This window comes from Oncorhynchus gorbuscha, linkage group LG19, assembly GCF_021184085.1.
Source record: "Oncorhynchus gorbuscha isolate QuinsamMale2020 ecotype Even-year linkage group LG19, OgorEven_v1.0, whole genome shotgun sequence".
In the NCBI taxonomy this organism is placed as follows: domain Eukaryota; kingdom Metazoa; phylum Chordata; class Actinopteri; order Salmoniformes; family Salmonidae; genus Oncorhynchus; species Oncorhynchus gorbuscha.
In genome coordinates this window covers 25,915,309-25,930,731 of record NC_060191.1, presented here as the reverse complement: position 1 = coordinate 25,930,731, position 15,423 = coordinate 25,915,309, and the positions used below count along the sequence as shown (strand labels likewise).

The 15,423-nt window shown below is 44.2% G+C and overlaps 1 protein-coding gene across 1 annotated transcript in view; it reads left to right on the top strand.

Moving 5' to 3' along the window:
* Positions 1-880: 880 nt before the first annotated feature.
* LOC124006072 (glutamate receptor ionotropic, kainate 3-like) overlaps positions 881-15,423 on the top strand; it is a 133,782-nt gene continuing 119,239 nt past the window's right edge. The window contains exon 1 of the mRNA XM_046315827.1: positions 881-1,659. Coding sequence (XP_046171783.1) covers positions 1,545-1,659 — 115 coding nt within the window. The 5' untranslated portion in view covers positions 881-1,544. The remainder of the gene's footprint in view (positions 1,660-15,423) is intronic.

Genomic DNA, 15,423 nt, shown 5'->3' with positions numbered 1-15,423 from the left:
ACTGACGGCTCCACATAAACCATGACAAATGGACAGACGGAAAGGCACTAAGCAGTTACGCGAGTTTAATGTACTCATTGACGCAGACAGAGCGACCCGAATAACCGCGATGAGCAGTCTGCTTTGTCAATGGCCCACGCCCCACTGCCAGACTATTATCTCCTAACACGCGCATACACAATTCAACCCGTTCAATCGTTTCCTGCTACATTTGTTTACAGGCTTTCTTTGTCTTTCAAACATGTTTGATTGGGCCTGAAAGGAGTGAGGACATGGCTGCACTTTTTTTTTTTTTACCTTAGAGACAACTATAAAGTAGGCTATGCTTTCCAAATGACTCACTGGGACGGGTATACTACACACTGTTAGATTAAAAGGGGAAATTTTTGTAGTGTGCATCATTGTAATTGTTTAGGTAGAGTAGGCAGAATATGCATGTGAAGCAATTGATTCTTTTTGACACAGGCGGGGAAGTTATTTATACTGAACGCTTGAATTGATTTTCAGGGATCATTAATCCAACCAATAAAGTGCATTATCAACACATAGATGTAAAATAAGTAGGAATAAATTATAATTGAAAATGTTATAATCTAGTGGTATAATCTCACTTGTCAAAAGTTTCATGGACATAACTGTGACCTTTGCTTAATGATTCAAGTGCCTCTAGTGGCACTATTGAATAAGGCTGGTGGCGCTCGCTCTCACAACACAAGCTTTGCTCAGTACCAAAAAAAACATAATCACCAGTGAATATGTCCAACCACTCGCAGGTTGTGAGTTGAACAAGCAATCAATTTTAAAAAGCCATTCTGGTCGTCCACGGATTTTTTGTTATTGATTTTTCCAAAACTTGAAGCTCAATAGGCCATTTCTTCATTGCGCTATGAGAAAAACAGACAGCAACGAATACTGGATCATGAAGAAGCTTTTCTTAAACATTTCGAATACTTTTTCTATATGAACAGTAATTACCATTTAGACAATTATCATCATGATAATAACTGCTATTTGGCTATCAACATTTTTGACGCATTTAATATTTCAAATCAGCACTGATATTTTATATATTTGAAATATGTAATGAGCTTGCATGAATTCTGAAGAAACTTATAAAGAAACAGGATTTCAAGGCTTCTTGTGGTTAACACCGGTCAGAGCATCGTTGGAGGCGACCAAAAGTACCGCAGGCGCAGTTCCCTTCCACATTTGTACGGGAATCCAGCCCGGTTGTTCTCCAGCCAGCAGACAAATAGCATCAACCGTAGGAGGGGAAGAGATACAGACTCGTTCAGGCTAATTGTAGCAGCCAGCATTCGCAGGTGTAACACTGATCCGCCTGTGTCTGGAACTGGGGTATAATCTTGAAAAGCCGTCCAAAGTATTGAGAGTAAAAAAACTGGGAGAATGTTGCACCAAGTACAATGAGCGCCCATTTGTCGCAGACACACAAACCCACATATGACTCCGTCGAATTCAAATTTGATGAGCAACACTGAAGCGTCTTTGGAATCTTAAAAAGTGGATCCCACGACTTTACAATCATGCGAAACACTTGGTTGTCTGCCCGGAGTTCGATTTTGGAATACTGGACATCGGCCATTCTATGTCTCTTTTGGATTCAGTACTCTTGTGGGATGCCTCATGTCATTCGAATAGGTAAGCTTTATTAAGTGTCTATTTACGTGGAATATGGACCGGCTATAGGTAAATAATCAGTATCGTTCTTAGAGTGGAAATCATATATATTTAGGAAAGTGAGGGTGTTTATCTGTGCTTGTGCAGCATCTGTGGTTTTTGGAGTAACGGTCTTGCCCGTCATCTATAAAATATACATGTTTACGCTCTTTTCAAGGGTATGCTATTAGATGACTGTGTGCATGTAAAACAATATTACAGAGACTATAGCCCACAATACTTTATACGACACTGATACATTGGATTAAATTCTGTGCAACTATTGTGACTTCATGTCAGGAGGCTTCGATGCAACCACATTGCAGCCGATAGGAGTAAAAATGACCCCTGCCCATGCTTGTTTGTTTTTCAATGCCATTATTATCATCTTATAGTCTATTATATGTTCTCTATGTGGTTATCATATGGCAATTGATATGGTTGATGCGTTATAAATACATCCTACATCAATACATATGATTAGTCTTCATCTCACGTCAGTTATTCATTTTGGAGAAGGTTGACATGCTTAAAAATGCTTGAAAAAGTAGAAAATGTTTGCATAGAAATACAATATAAGTATGCACAACCCAAAACATATTATTTGTACTTAAGAGGGCAAATAGGAAACAACAACATATATTAAGGTGCCCCGTGTGCTGAGATGGCACAGGTGTCGCCTGCCTTGGACAGCCGCATGACGCGTACTGTAGTCCTATGGAATGAAGGAAGTTTGTAAGCAACTCCTGCGTAGATCTCTAGAGCCTTTATTCACTATCTCTCCCCTTTACTTTACGGGTAATGTGACGACACAAGTGAGCGCGTGATGCTGCCCCTGTCTTTTGGAATCACTCCAAGTAAAACACAATGTGAGAATTCTCATTCTGAGTGCGGAGATGTGATAAAACGTTTTGTGCGGCGAGGAGAGAGGGACAGAATGAAGATCAATATGTTTTTGTCCCAAGGCAGGTCGGTTTTGACAAGTGGCTCGGTGCCACGCAGGACAATTACTCAAAATGGCATTAGCCGAAATTAACGTAGCTTTACAAGGCTCAATGTAAACGATGGAGAGTAATATGATAGGGCCCAGGACAAATGTGTGTATTTTGTCTTAACAGATAACCTAACAAGTCATTATGTAAAAAAGTGAACCAACATATAAGAATATAAAATATAGTTTTAATTTTTACAAATTGTGGGGTATAATCTATTTATCCCAAATCCAATCCATTTGTTTTTAAAGAACAGGCTTACAGTAAAATGTGTTATTACATAGTTATTAGGCTACATCAGTCTAGTTTTTAACCACTAAGACAGCCATATAGGCCATACAGTCCCCATTCTAAATAATCAAATATTTTGAAAAATACATGTTGACTTCTGGTAGTTGAAATGAGTTACCTATATGTATTTTTTCCTATACAAATTATTAGAAAAATATTGAGAGCAAACAAAACCATGATGCCTCACTAGAAAACTATGCGTTGTATTGAGTATTACAGATGTGGTTTGTCATCACTTATTCTTGTTGGTCAAGTCTTGATGATTGACTGCAGCATTGTGAACAGCTATGACATTGTTGTGGAGAGTTGTGATTTCTTAGATGCCGTGTAGAGTCTGCTTTGTTTTAGTGATACAAATTGAAGAATTTTGTCAAAATAACATTTTTTTTCTAGTAGCGCAGCACATACAATGGAGTCTGAAAATAGCCTGTGACAGGTCTTGTTGTTGAAATGCCACAGAGCTGAGACAAATGTACCTTGAAATGTGCTACAGCTGCACTATTGCCTTTAAAAACAAATATTATTTTTATTTTGTTATTCTAGTCATTCTAGTCCAGGTGCAGTTCTTTCTGTATCCGTGAGTTAGTCTTTTGACAAAAGGCAGATGAGAAGGATGTGCCAGGAAAAGGGGCTGAATTTGAGTTGATGTCCACATGAACAAAAACATACAAATGCTTTCGAACAGAAAAATTAAATGCACGGTAATGTGTCTGCATGTACAGTCTGAATGTCTGTGAGAGTGAGTGTGTGTGTGTGGGTTGTGTCTACTGTGCTTCTTAGGCATATTTTATACGTTAATAATATAGTGACATCTATGTCAATAACACTGTGTTTCTGTGTAAATCTGAATTTCTATGTTCATTTCTGAGTGCCTTTTTAATGGGTTTGTATATCTGTATGCACGTAATTTATGGTATGTTTGTCTGTGGCAGGACTGCCCAACCCTCTTCCTGGAGATGTACCGTCCTGTGGGTTTCCAGTCCAACCCTAATTTAACACACCTGATTCTACTAATTAGCTGCTCAACAAGGCCTTAACTAGCTGACTCCGAACTGTTAAATTAGGGTTGGACTGAAAACCTACAGGACAGTAGATATCCAGGAAGAGGGTTGGGCAGCCCTGGTCTATGGGCATCATCACATGCATCATGTATGGTATGTGTTATCCTAGGCCTAGACTACACGTGCATGCGGGGTGTCAATTGGCAGTCGCCATACCCTAGCTCCACATCAACAATTTAAAATAGGCTACTAAAATAATTCCAACCCTGATTAAAAGCCAAATGCAGTTTAGTGATATGAGTGGGTTGACTTTAGGACCATGTGGTAGCCTGGCTGGCTGGAGTTATGGAGAGCGCATCAATGAAGCTGCAGGGAGAACAGTGTGTAAAGATAGCTGCAGTAGATGGCTTTGGCTAGGTAACTGCTGTTTGACTTGACATGAAACTCAACTAGAGTTTTAATCCCGGTGCGTACCAGCGGATTCTTGCATAACGTGTTTGTAGAGTGTTATTAATAAGGATCCGCCCCATTTTTTTCAACTTTCACCTAAAATGACATAACCAAATCTAACTGCCTGTAGTTCAGGACCTGAAGCGAGGATATGCATATTTGTAAGGGTTTTCTTCTGGTGAAAGAGAGGCGGACCAAAATGCAGCGTGGTGGTTATTCATGTTTTTAATAAAGACGACTATACATGAACAGACTATATAAAACAAGAAAAGTGAAAACCTAAACAGTCCTATCTGGTGCAAACACAGAGACAGGAACAATCACCCACAAAACCCAACACAAAACAGGCTACGTAAATATGGTTCCCAATCAGAGACAATGACTAACACCTGCCTCTGATTGAGAACCATATCAGGCCAAACATAGAAATAGACAAACCAGACACACAACATAGAATGCCCACCCAGCTCACGTCCTGACCAACACTAAAACAAGGAAAACACATACGAACGATGGACAGAACATGACAGAACCCCCCCCCCCCCCAAGGTGCGGACTCCGAACGCACAACCTAAACCTATAGGGGAGGGTCTGGGTGGGCATCTGTCCGCGGTGGCGGCTCTGGCGCTGGACGTGGACCCCACTCCATAATTGTCTTAGTCCACCTCCTTAGTGTCCCATGAGTGGCGACCCTCGCCGCTAACCTTGGCCTAGGAAACCTAACAACGGGCCCCACTGGACTGAGGTAGCTCAGGACTGAGGGGAAGCTCGGGACCGAGGGGAAGCTCGGGACCGAGGGGAAGCTCGGGACCGAGGGGAAGCTCGGGACCGAGGGGAAGCTCGGGAGTGAGAGGAAGCTCAGGAGTGAGGGGAAGCTCAGGCAGGTTGATGGATCTACCAGATCCTGGCTGGCTGGTGGTTCCGGCAGATCCTGGCTGACTGGCAGATCCTGGCAGACTGGCAGATCCTGGCTGACTGGCAGTTCTGTCGGATCCTGGCTGACTGGTAGTTCTGGCAGATCCTGGCCGACTGGCAGTTCTGGTGGATCCTGGCTGACTGGCGGATCCTGGCCGACTGGCAGATCCTGGCCGACTGGCAGATCCTGGCCGACTGGCAGTTCTGGCGGATCCTGGCCGACTGGCAGATCCTGGCCGACTGGCAGATCCTGGCCGACTGGCAGTTCTGGCGGCTCCTGGCTGTCTGGCAGATCCTGGCAGACTGGCAGATCCTGGCTGACTGGCAGTTCTGTCGGATCCTGGCCGACTGGCAGATCCTGGCCGACTGGCAGATCCTGGCCGACTGGCAGATCCTGGCCGACTGGCAGTTCTGGCGGATCCTGGCCGACTGGCAGATCCTGGCCGACTGGCAGATCCTGGCCGACTGGCAGTTCTGGCGGATCCTGGTTGACTGGCGGATCCTGGCAGACTGGCAGATCCTGGCTGACTGGCAGTTCTGTCGGATCCTGGCTGACTGGTAGTTCTGGCAGATCCTGGCCGACTGGCAGTTCTGGTGGATCCTGGCTGACTGGCGGATCCTGGCTGACTGGCGGATCCTGGCTGACTAGCGGATCTGGCGGATCCTGGCTGACTGGTGGATCCTGGCAGACTGGCAGATCCTGGCTGACTGGCAGATCCTGGCCGACTGGCAGATCCTGGCTGAATGGCGGATCTAACTGATCCTGGCTGACTGGCAGATCCTGGCCGACTGGCAGATCCTGGCCGACTGGCAGATCCTGGCCGACTGGCAGATCCTGGCCGACTGGCAGTTCTGGCGGATCCTGGCCGACTGGCAGATCCTGGCTCCTGGCCGACTGGCAGATCCTGGCCGACTGGCAGTTCTGGCGGATCCTGGCTGACTGGCGGATCCTGGCAGATTGGCAGATCCTGGCTGACTGGCAGTTCTGGCGGATCCTGGCTGACTGGTAGTTCTGGCAGATCCTGGCCGACTGGCAGTTCTGGCGGATCCTGGCTGACTGGCGGATCCTGGCTGAATGGCGGATCTAACTGATCCTGGCTGACTGGCAGATCCTGGCTGACTGGCAGATCCTGACCGACTGGCAGATCCTGGCCGACTGGCAGATCCTGGCCAACTGGCAGATCCTGGCCGACTGGCAGTTCTGGCAGATCCTGGCTGACTGGCGGATCCTGGCAGACTGGCAGATCCTGGCTGACTGGCAGTTCTGGCGGATCCTGGCTGACTGGTGGATCCTGGCAGACTGGCGGATCCTGGCTGAATGGCGGATCTAACTGATCCTGGCTGACTGGCAGATCCTTGCAGACTGACAGCTCTGGCTGCTCCATGCAGACTGACAGCTCCTTGCAGACTGGCAGCTCCGTGCAGACTGGCAGCTCCGTGGAGACTGACAGCTCCGTGCAGACTGGCAGCTCCGTGCAGACTGGCAGCTCCTTGCAGACTGGCAGCTCCTTGCAGACTGACAGCTCTGTCTGCTTCATGCAGACTGACAGCTCTGTCTGCTTCATGCAGGCTGGCAGCTCTGGCTGCTCCATGCAGGCTGGCAGCTCTGGCTGCTCCATGCAGGCTGGCAGCTCTGGCTGCTCCATGCAGGCTGGCAGCTCTGGCTGCGCTGAACAGGCTGGCAGCTCTGGCTGCGCTGAACAGGCAGGAGACTCCAACAGCGCAGGAGAGGAGAAAGGCTCCGACAGCGCTGGAGAGGCGAGGCGCACTGTAGGCCTGATGGGTGGTGCTGGTACTGGTGGTACTAGACCGAGGACACGCACCGGATAGACCGGACCGTGCAGGCGCACTGGAGCTCTTGAGCACCGAGCCTTCCCAACCTTACCTGGCTCGATGCCCACTCTAGCCCGGCCGATACGAGGAGCTGGAATATACCGCACCGGGCTATGCACCCGCACTGGGGACACCGTGCGCACCACTGCATAACACGATGCCTGCCCGGTCTCTCTAGCCCCCCAGTAAGCACAGGGAGTTTGCGCAGGTCTCCTACCTGGCGTAGCCCTACTCCCTGTGAGTCCCCACCCAAGACATTTTGGTGGCTGACTCTCGGGCTTCCTTGCCAACCGTGTTCCCTCATATCGCCGGCTCCTCTCTCCGGCTGCCTCTGCTCTCCTCGCTGCCTACACCTGTTCCCATGGAAGGCGATCCCTTCCCGCCAGGATCTCCTCCCATGTGTAGCAACCCTTGCCATCCAATATATCGTCCCATGTCCAATCCTCATTGCGCCGCTGTTGCTGCCTTTGTTGCTTCTCCTGTTGACACGCTGCTTGGTCCGTTTGTGGTGGGTGATCCTGTAAGGGTTTTCTTCTGGTGAAAGAGAGGCGGACCAAAATGCAGCGTGGTGGTTATTCATGTTTTTAATAAAGACGACTATACATGAACAGACTATTTAAAACAAGAAAAGTGAAAACCTAAACCTATCTGGTGCAAACACAGAGACAGGAACAATCACCTACAAATCCCAATCAGAGACAATGACTAACACCTGCCTCTGATTGAGAACCATATCAGGCCAAACATAGAAATAGACAAACCAGACACACAACATAGAATGCCCACCCAGCTCAAATCCTGACCCACTAAAACAACACTAAAACAAGGAAAACACATACGAACGATGGACAGAACGTGACAATATTCTTGATACCATTTGAAATGAAACACTTTTGTTTGTGGAAATGTGAAAATAATGTAGGAGAATAGAACACATTAGATATGGTAAAAGATAATACAAAGAAAATCATCTTTGATTTTGCAAGAGAAAGGCCATAATGTATTATTATGTCTATGTCCTGGGAAATGTTCTTGTTACTTGCAACCTCATGCTAATCACATTAGCCTATGTTAGCTCAACCGTCCCGCGGGGGACCCACCGATCCTGTAGAAGTCCCCTATTGACTGAGGTGAGTTAAACTACAGCAACAAGGTGATAATGTCTGGAGTCAATTTAGTTTGCCATACCCTCAGTTTAGCTGAAATGACTCCGCTGTGTGCGACGTTAAGAGAGTGTAACCGTGAGTATGTGTGTGAGTGTGTGTTGTGCTTGTGTATGAGTATACTATTCACGCACTCACACTCTGGGTTAAAGCCATTTATCAACAGACCACCAGAGGGCCCTGTTGTAGTTCATGGTCGCCGGCCAATGTTGAACAATACGTTACAATGCCAATCAAGCAAGCAACATTCACTGGAAGTGGGTGGTGGTGGCGGGACAGTTGCGTGGGGTGTTCTGTCTGTGCAGTGTCTGCTCTTCGTTAGGTAGCCTAAGCAGTTCTCTCCAAGTACACCATATGTGTAATGGTGGGCATCCAAGGTGGAGTTGTTCCCATTGATTTGAGTGCTTTTACAGTGCATAGCTCCATACTGAGGGCCAGATGGTCAATCGCACTCCTTCTGCAGGCCTGTAAACGTCTGAGGAAAGAAAAGACTCTTTCTACTGTATCTAGGCCTATTGTATTCCTCCTAACCTTCAGTGTTCTCCCTCTTCTCTTCTTTTTCTTGTCTTTGCTAAACACTCATACCATCATAACTATGGTATATAGATAATGTATAGGATAGAGTGATTTTAGTATATTTTTGCGAGGCTACCCTGGTTGACAATGAGGTCTGGTTTTAGCTTATAGTCAATGAAGCTCAGACGCTGATTGTGTCTACCGGTGCTCATGAATAAATGTATTCTCTCAGTCATACGTGGAAACAAGGACCATGTTAAACGGTGCAACACTGTATAAAAGTCACGAATTCAGGCATTTGTTTGTGCTTTTTGTCAGAGACTAGACCAACAGCATGCCATTGAGAAAATTATAAACAAATCGAGACATGATCTCTTTCAAGGACAGTCTCGCAAAAAGAAGCATTCTTGCATTCTAACTACCCGCTCGCTACTCAAAGTGCTCTGAACAAATTAAGGGAATCGTTCACAAACATTGGCACATTCTACGATCCGATGACTGTATCGGTAATGTGTTTTCTGACCCTCCTTTGGTCGAATTCTCGTGAGCGATTCTCAGAGATCAATTGGTAAACTCTGATTTACCACCCTAAAATATCCCTGCACAACGTCTATTTGCGCCTCTACCAGATGGAAACTACAAGCGTAGATCCCAATCAAAGGTGTTATCACTTGCTCCACTAAGGCAGGTATTTATCTTTTAATAACTTCTCCTTGTGGTAAAAAATTATGTGGTAAAACAAAGCGCAAATTGAAAGTGCGACTCTCGGAGCATCGTAGCACCATTGGATGCAAAAACTCGACTTACCTAGTTGCGGCCCACTTTTTGGAGCGAACCATTCAATTTCGTCCCTACATTATATCGGCATCGGACATGTCACCGTCCCTAGGAGAGGGGGTGACCTCGATAATTTATTAAAGGAGAGGATGCCTGGATCTCTAATTTAAAGACTCTTGCTTCTTTCGGTCTCAACGTAGACTTTGATCTAAAGCCATTCTTGTGATTTTGCATTTCATTGTAGCCAAATTGTATCTATGATAGTATTTTATTTATTTATTAATTTGCAGCAACGACCTGGGGAATAGTTACAGGGGAGAGGAGGGGGATTAATGAGCCATTTGTAAACTGGGGATTATTAACACCCCTACTCTTATGATAAGAGCCATGGGATGACCTCAGAGAGTCAGGACACCCATTTAATGCCCCATCCTACACAGGGCAGTGTCGTAAACAAAATAATTAGCATAGTCGGCGCTACACAAACCGCACAAATAAAATATAAAACATTCATTACCTTTGACCATCTTCTTTGTTGGCACTCCTAGATGTCCCATAATCACTATTGGGTCTTTTTTTCGATTAAATCGGTCCATATATAGCCTAGATATCGATCTATGAAGACTGTGTGATAAACGGAAAAAAATAGCGTTTCATAAAGTAACGTCATTTTTTTTTAATTCAAAAAGTCGACGATAAACTTTCACAAAACACTTCGAAATACTTTTGTAATGCAACTTTAGGTATTAGTAAACGTTAATAAGCGATCAAATTAATCACGAGACGAAGTGTTTTCTATAGGGGTCCGTCTTGAAATACTGTCCGTGTATTTCTCACCCAAAATATCCGGTTGGAGACCGGAAGAAATGGGCTGTCTCTTGTTCGTTTGACCAAGAAACAAATCCTAGGCAAATGACAAGACTGTTGACATTGTGTGGAAGCTGTAGGTACTGCAACCTCAGCCATATTTAATGTCTTTCGCCCATAACAATGGGTTGAAGCGGCAGATGGATATATTTTTCCACTTTCAGTGATCATATTTTCCTGCACTTTTCAATGAAACGCACGTTCTGTAAAAGTCACAGCCGTGATTTAACCAGTTTTATACACGTCTGAGTGTTTTCTATCCACACATACTAATCATATGCATATACTATATTCCTGGCATGAGTAGCAGGGCGCTGAAATGTTGCGCGATTTTTAACAGAATGTTCGAAAAAGTAGAGGGTAGACTGAAGAGGTTAAAGTGATGCTCTCGAACAATCGTGTAATTTCAACCAGTAGCTTTGAATGTGGTGCTCATGAGCCAGAACGTGTCCCCATTTCTTGCGTACTATGTCATCCATTTTGTTTGATGTTACGTCATGAAAATATTTTAATGAATAATAATATACAGTATATATATATATAAATACTAGCAATTTGTATGATATGTGATGAGTCCAATTCGTAGAACATGTTGTTGTGCTTAAGATCCTGCACTTCGTCTTTAAATTATTTCAACTTCAATGGATGCCAATGGTTATGTCACAAATTCAGCCAACCACTGAGCTTTGAGTATACTTCATTTGACATGAGGTAGGCTATAGCACCCATTTTAAAATGACAAAATGTATGACAGTTAGAGGGAAGTTACTGAAAGCTATGTGATGCAATGCAACTATATAAATACCTACATAGCCGGTAACGGAAAATATGGATTTTTCAACAGCTTAGAACAATGATTATATATATATAATGAATGGCTCACTCTCATGCCTCACTGTCATAGAGCAGCCAATGCTTATGCTGAGAAACAATGAAATTACAAACCAGCCCACACGCCATTTAATAGATACTTATAGTTATGCTTGTTTAATTTTTGTTGGAGGCAGAAGATTGATTAAACTAATTTGTAGTCTCTTGTCTCTTTTATTTCTTAATGCTGCTTTTCAGTGCCAGACAGGGATGTATTGAATATTCAATTACTTTATCTACCTAATACTTCATCATGGCCAGTTAATCAATCTTCCTCATGATATGACATCGCTTTCATTTCTTTTGCTCCCTTTTGCCCCTCCTCCTCAAACAGCCCCAAATGTAATTTATGCTTTGGGGAAAACACTACCAAAATACATTTTCTGTGTGAAATAACAGTCGAGAAGTCTCAAGATGTATTTTCTGCTGTATGCATTGTGACTGTTCCAAAGCCACACTTCTGTGAGGAGAATTAGAGCTGCGTTCTCTAGCTGCTGCTCGGTTGAAATTCTCCAAACACGATGAGTCACTTCAGAGGCTGGTCTTTATCCCTCCCAACCAGAAAATGTTCTTCATGTGATTAGCCTCTCCAGAATGCAGGCGAGAAGGAGAGCGCTCTCCATTCACACACTCTCTCACATACACACACAGACAAACACACACTTTGCCTAGATCCTCCTCACCGGGGTTCACGCAAACTTCTCGTTTTAAATGACTCGCAAATATTTCAAGAGGCTGCAAAAAGGGCCGTGGTATAGTACTTCGCTTCTATTTATACAAAAGTTGAACTCAAGGCGGTGTGCAAAATAATTCACCGCAAAGTTCCGACAACAGAAAGAAGAGAGAGAGAGAAATAGTTGTGCTAGATAGAGAAAGGCAACAGCGAGTGGTGAACACCATCAACAGTTGTGTGAAGTTAAGATGGCCGTCAATTGCCAGAGTTGAAAACAAATATTAAATTTTCATGTAAATCTGTCCCTAGACAGAAGAGGAGGCAAGCAGGGAGAGTCCTCTTGGCAGAGAGCTAGGCTAGCAGCCTGGGAGTTGTTGTGGTGCATACAAACAAAGACTGGGAGAGGTCACAGTACAATTGTATCCAGCGAGAGTGGGCTCCTTTGATGTGTGTGATGCAGGGATCCCTGTTAGTGACGCAGAGACAGAGGAGGAGATTGAAAGGGAAGAAGGATACAAAAGTTATTCAACCTGTACAAACACACTTCACTCGCCCACTCGTACACACAGGCACAATATACACAACGTCTTCACTTGATAACTCATGCCAGCAGGCTACTCTCTTTGTCTCTCGCTCTCTCTTTCTCACTCTCTCAACTACTACATCCATAGTGACACTTCAACTAACATACATAAACGCACGCTCACAAAAACTCCATCCACAAACACACTCCAGAACATATGTCTGGTCTCACTGGGGCTCTTGTACACAATCCAATTCCATTCGCTGTCAGCACACTTGCGGGCCGTCATTAGCTTCAATATAGCTGATGAGAAACGGCAGATGTTCATTTTGTTCAGGAGAGGGCCCTGTCTCAGAATGTGTCGTTTCCAGTTCTCCGCTGTCAGCAGGACACACTGTTTCTGCTCCATAGGAGACAAAATGTTACCCTACAAACAAGCAAACACTCCAGGCAATATACTGAAATATAGGGCTATTGTTAGGAATTTTCATATTAATGTGTTATGAATCCAGACATATGTCACCGTAAGTGACATATAACTACAATAGTTAAATGTCACTATTTTGACATAATCTAATGAGATTCTAATGAAAGACAATAATAGGAAAGGTTTAATATAATGCATTATGAAAAGGTTGACGAGGTCAACAAGAGGTCATACAGAGACACAACGTGTCAACACCAAGATTATTATATGCTATACTTAGCAACAAACATTGTCTCAAGAAAGTGTACACCTGCCGTGTACATTAGTAGAGCTGTTGTATTATGCATGCTAGGTAATGATTATTAAATCAAAAATCCATTGAGGATTAATGTAACGGATATCCCTAACAGTAAGGTAACCCTATGACACAGTAGGGCCTTTTAGCTACACAGCTAGCCTAGCTGTGTTCCCACACCAGATGGTGTTTTCATATCATACTACAAAGTGTGCGCTCCACAGTGAAAGATCTGCGGCAAGCATATGCTTCTGATAACTATTTCAGTAAATAATACTGAGCAACCCTCACATCAATGCGTCCGTCTAGTTCTGAAAAAACTTTAGTTTGGGCAGGAGTTTTATTGAGTAGAGTTTCAGTATTTACTGTTGATGTTTTTCTAGATTATTCGTCTGTATTCGGTATGAAGAATTGAGGTAATGTATTGAATTGAACATAACCAAAAACTGCTTGCACGCATGTGGAAGTCAGGCAAATGGCCACCTGATAAAGTCAGTTAACCATCTCCCTGTCTCTCCCCAGCAGCCTTCTGGGACTACATGTCATTATAGCAGCCGGATGTGTGCTTTCCTGGATTTGACAGTGTTTTAAAATTCATGGTTGTCAATGTTTTGTTTTTTTTTGGTTGTAAATGTTGCTGTACTGAGGCAATGAATCAAATGTTCTGCTTTAGCCATTCGTCTTTATTACGTGCCCTTGTCCTTTCAGTTTGACTCCCTCTCTCAGCCTCCTCTGGGTTCTGCTGGAAAAGTCAAATCAAATTAAAACAGACAGGAAACCTTGATCACCAGCCATTTTATTTTGTGGGTCATGGAGCTCTATAGCATGGTTAATTGGAACTGATCTTGTTGGTGGAACATTTGGCAGGTATTTGTTACATTTCAGCGTGGGGAGCAATTTCTCTTTGGATTTGTAAATGTGCACCCATGAATGCGCCCAAGCACAACATGCACACACCAAGATGTGTTGAGTGTTTGGCCAGTAACCGAAATGTCGCTGATCTGAATCCCCAAGCTGGCAAGGTGGAAAGATCTGCCATTCTGCCCTTGAGCAAGACACTTAACCCACATCAACATCGATTAAGGCAGCCCCCCGCACCTCTCTGATTCAGGGGGTTGAGTTAAATGCGAAAGTCACATTTCGGGTGAATGCATTCAGTTGTGCAAATGACTAGGTGTCCCCCTTCCGTTCCCATCCTACACACACAGCTATGGTCTCCCATTATTTCTCACTCCACGCTGCAGTGAGTGAGTGAGTGAGTGAGTCAGAGAGAGAGAGAGAGAGAGAGAGAGAGAGAGAGAGAGAGAGAGAGAGAGAGAGAGAGAGAGAGAGAGAGAGAGAGAGAGAGAGAGAGAGACGCAACATGGGAGATTCTTATTTAGTTTGTTAATTAGCTTGAACCTTTTGATCCAAGCAAGATAAAAACAGTACCTTTATTTCATCGCCTTTCAAATGGACATTCAACGGAGCAGTTTCCCCTGCCTTCTCTATAAAAATACTGCCTTATCTGTCCACGGACTGTGTATACTTGAGTAACTATGCAGCTCTAAGACACCCCTTGTTACACAGACATTACAACAGCGAGACCTTTTCTTCTCCTCTTTATAGTAATCAGGATTTGACACCGAAAGTATCTGTGGCCTGCATGGGTTTAAATCCTATTTAGCTTGGACTTGGTATGATTTCATTCTGCCCTTTTAATCAGGCACCTTATTGTGATTGGTGTGCTGCAAATGTCAGGTCTAGTCGTGTGATTCCTTCCCTACATTGTGTGTAAGGTTTAATGGCTGGAGGAGGGGGGGGGGGGGTGTAATGTGTGTGTAGTGTAGTGTAAATGTGTGTATATGTGACTTGTTTCAGGAAACTAGGCGTGTGTCGCTACTTCAAAGTCATTTGAACGTAAACCTTTTTAATCAAATGCCTTCTGGAACAAGTAAACATTCATGTGCCTTAATTACAAAATAACAAACTTGTATGCCATCTGTAAATACAAATAACATTGTTAAATAACAGGCCTAGTTGGTTTAGCATAGAAAAAAGACAGGAACCTTCCCGCCAGCCATGATTGGCTGAGATAATGGTTGGTCTGGACATGCCGAGAGATGAGTTGTAGCACGCATGTCTATAACATGATCTGGTTAATAAAGTATGTG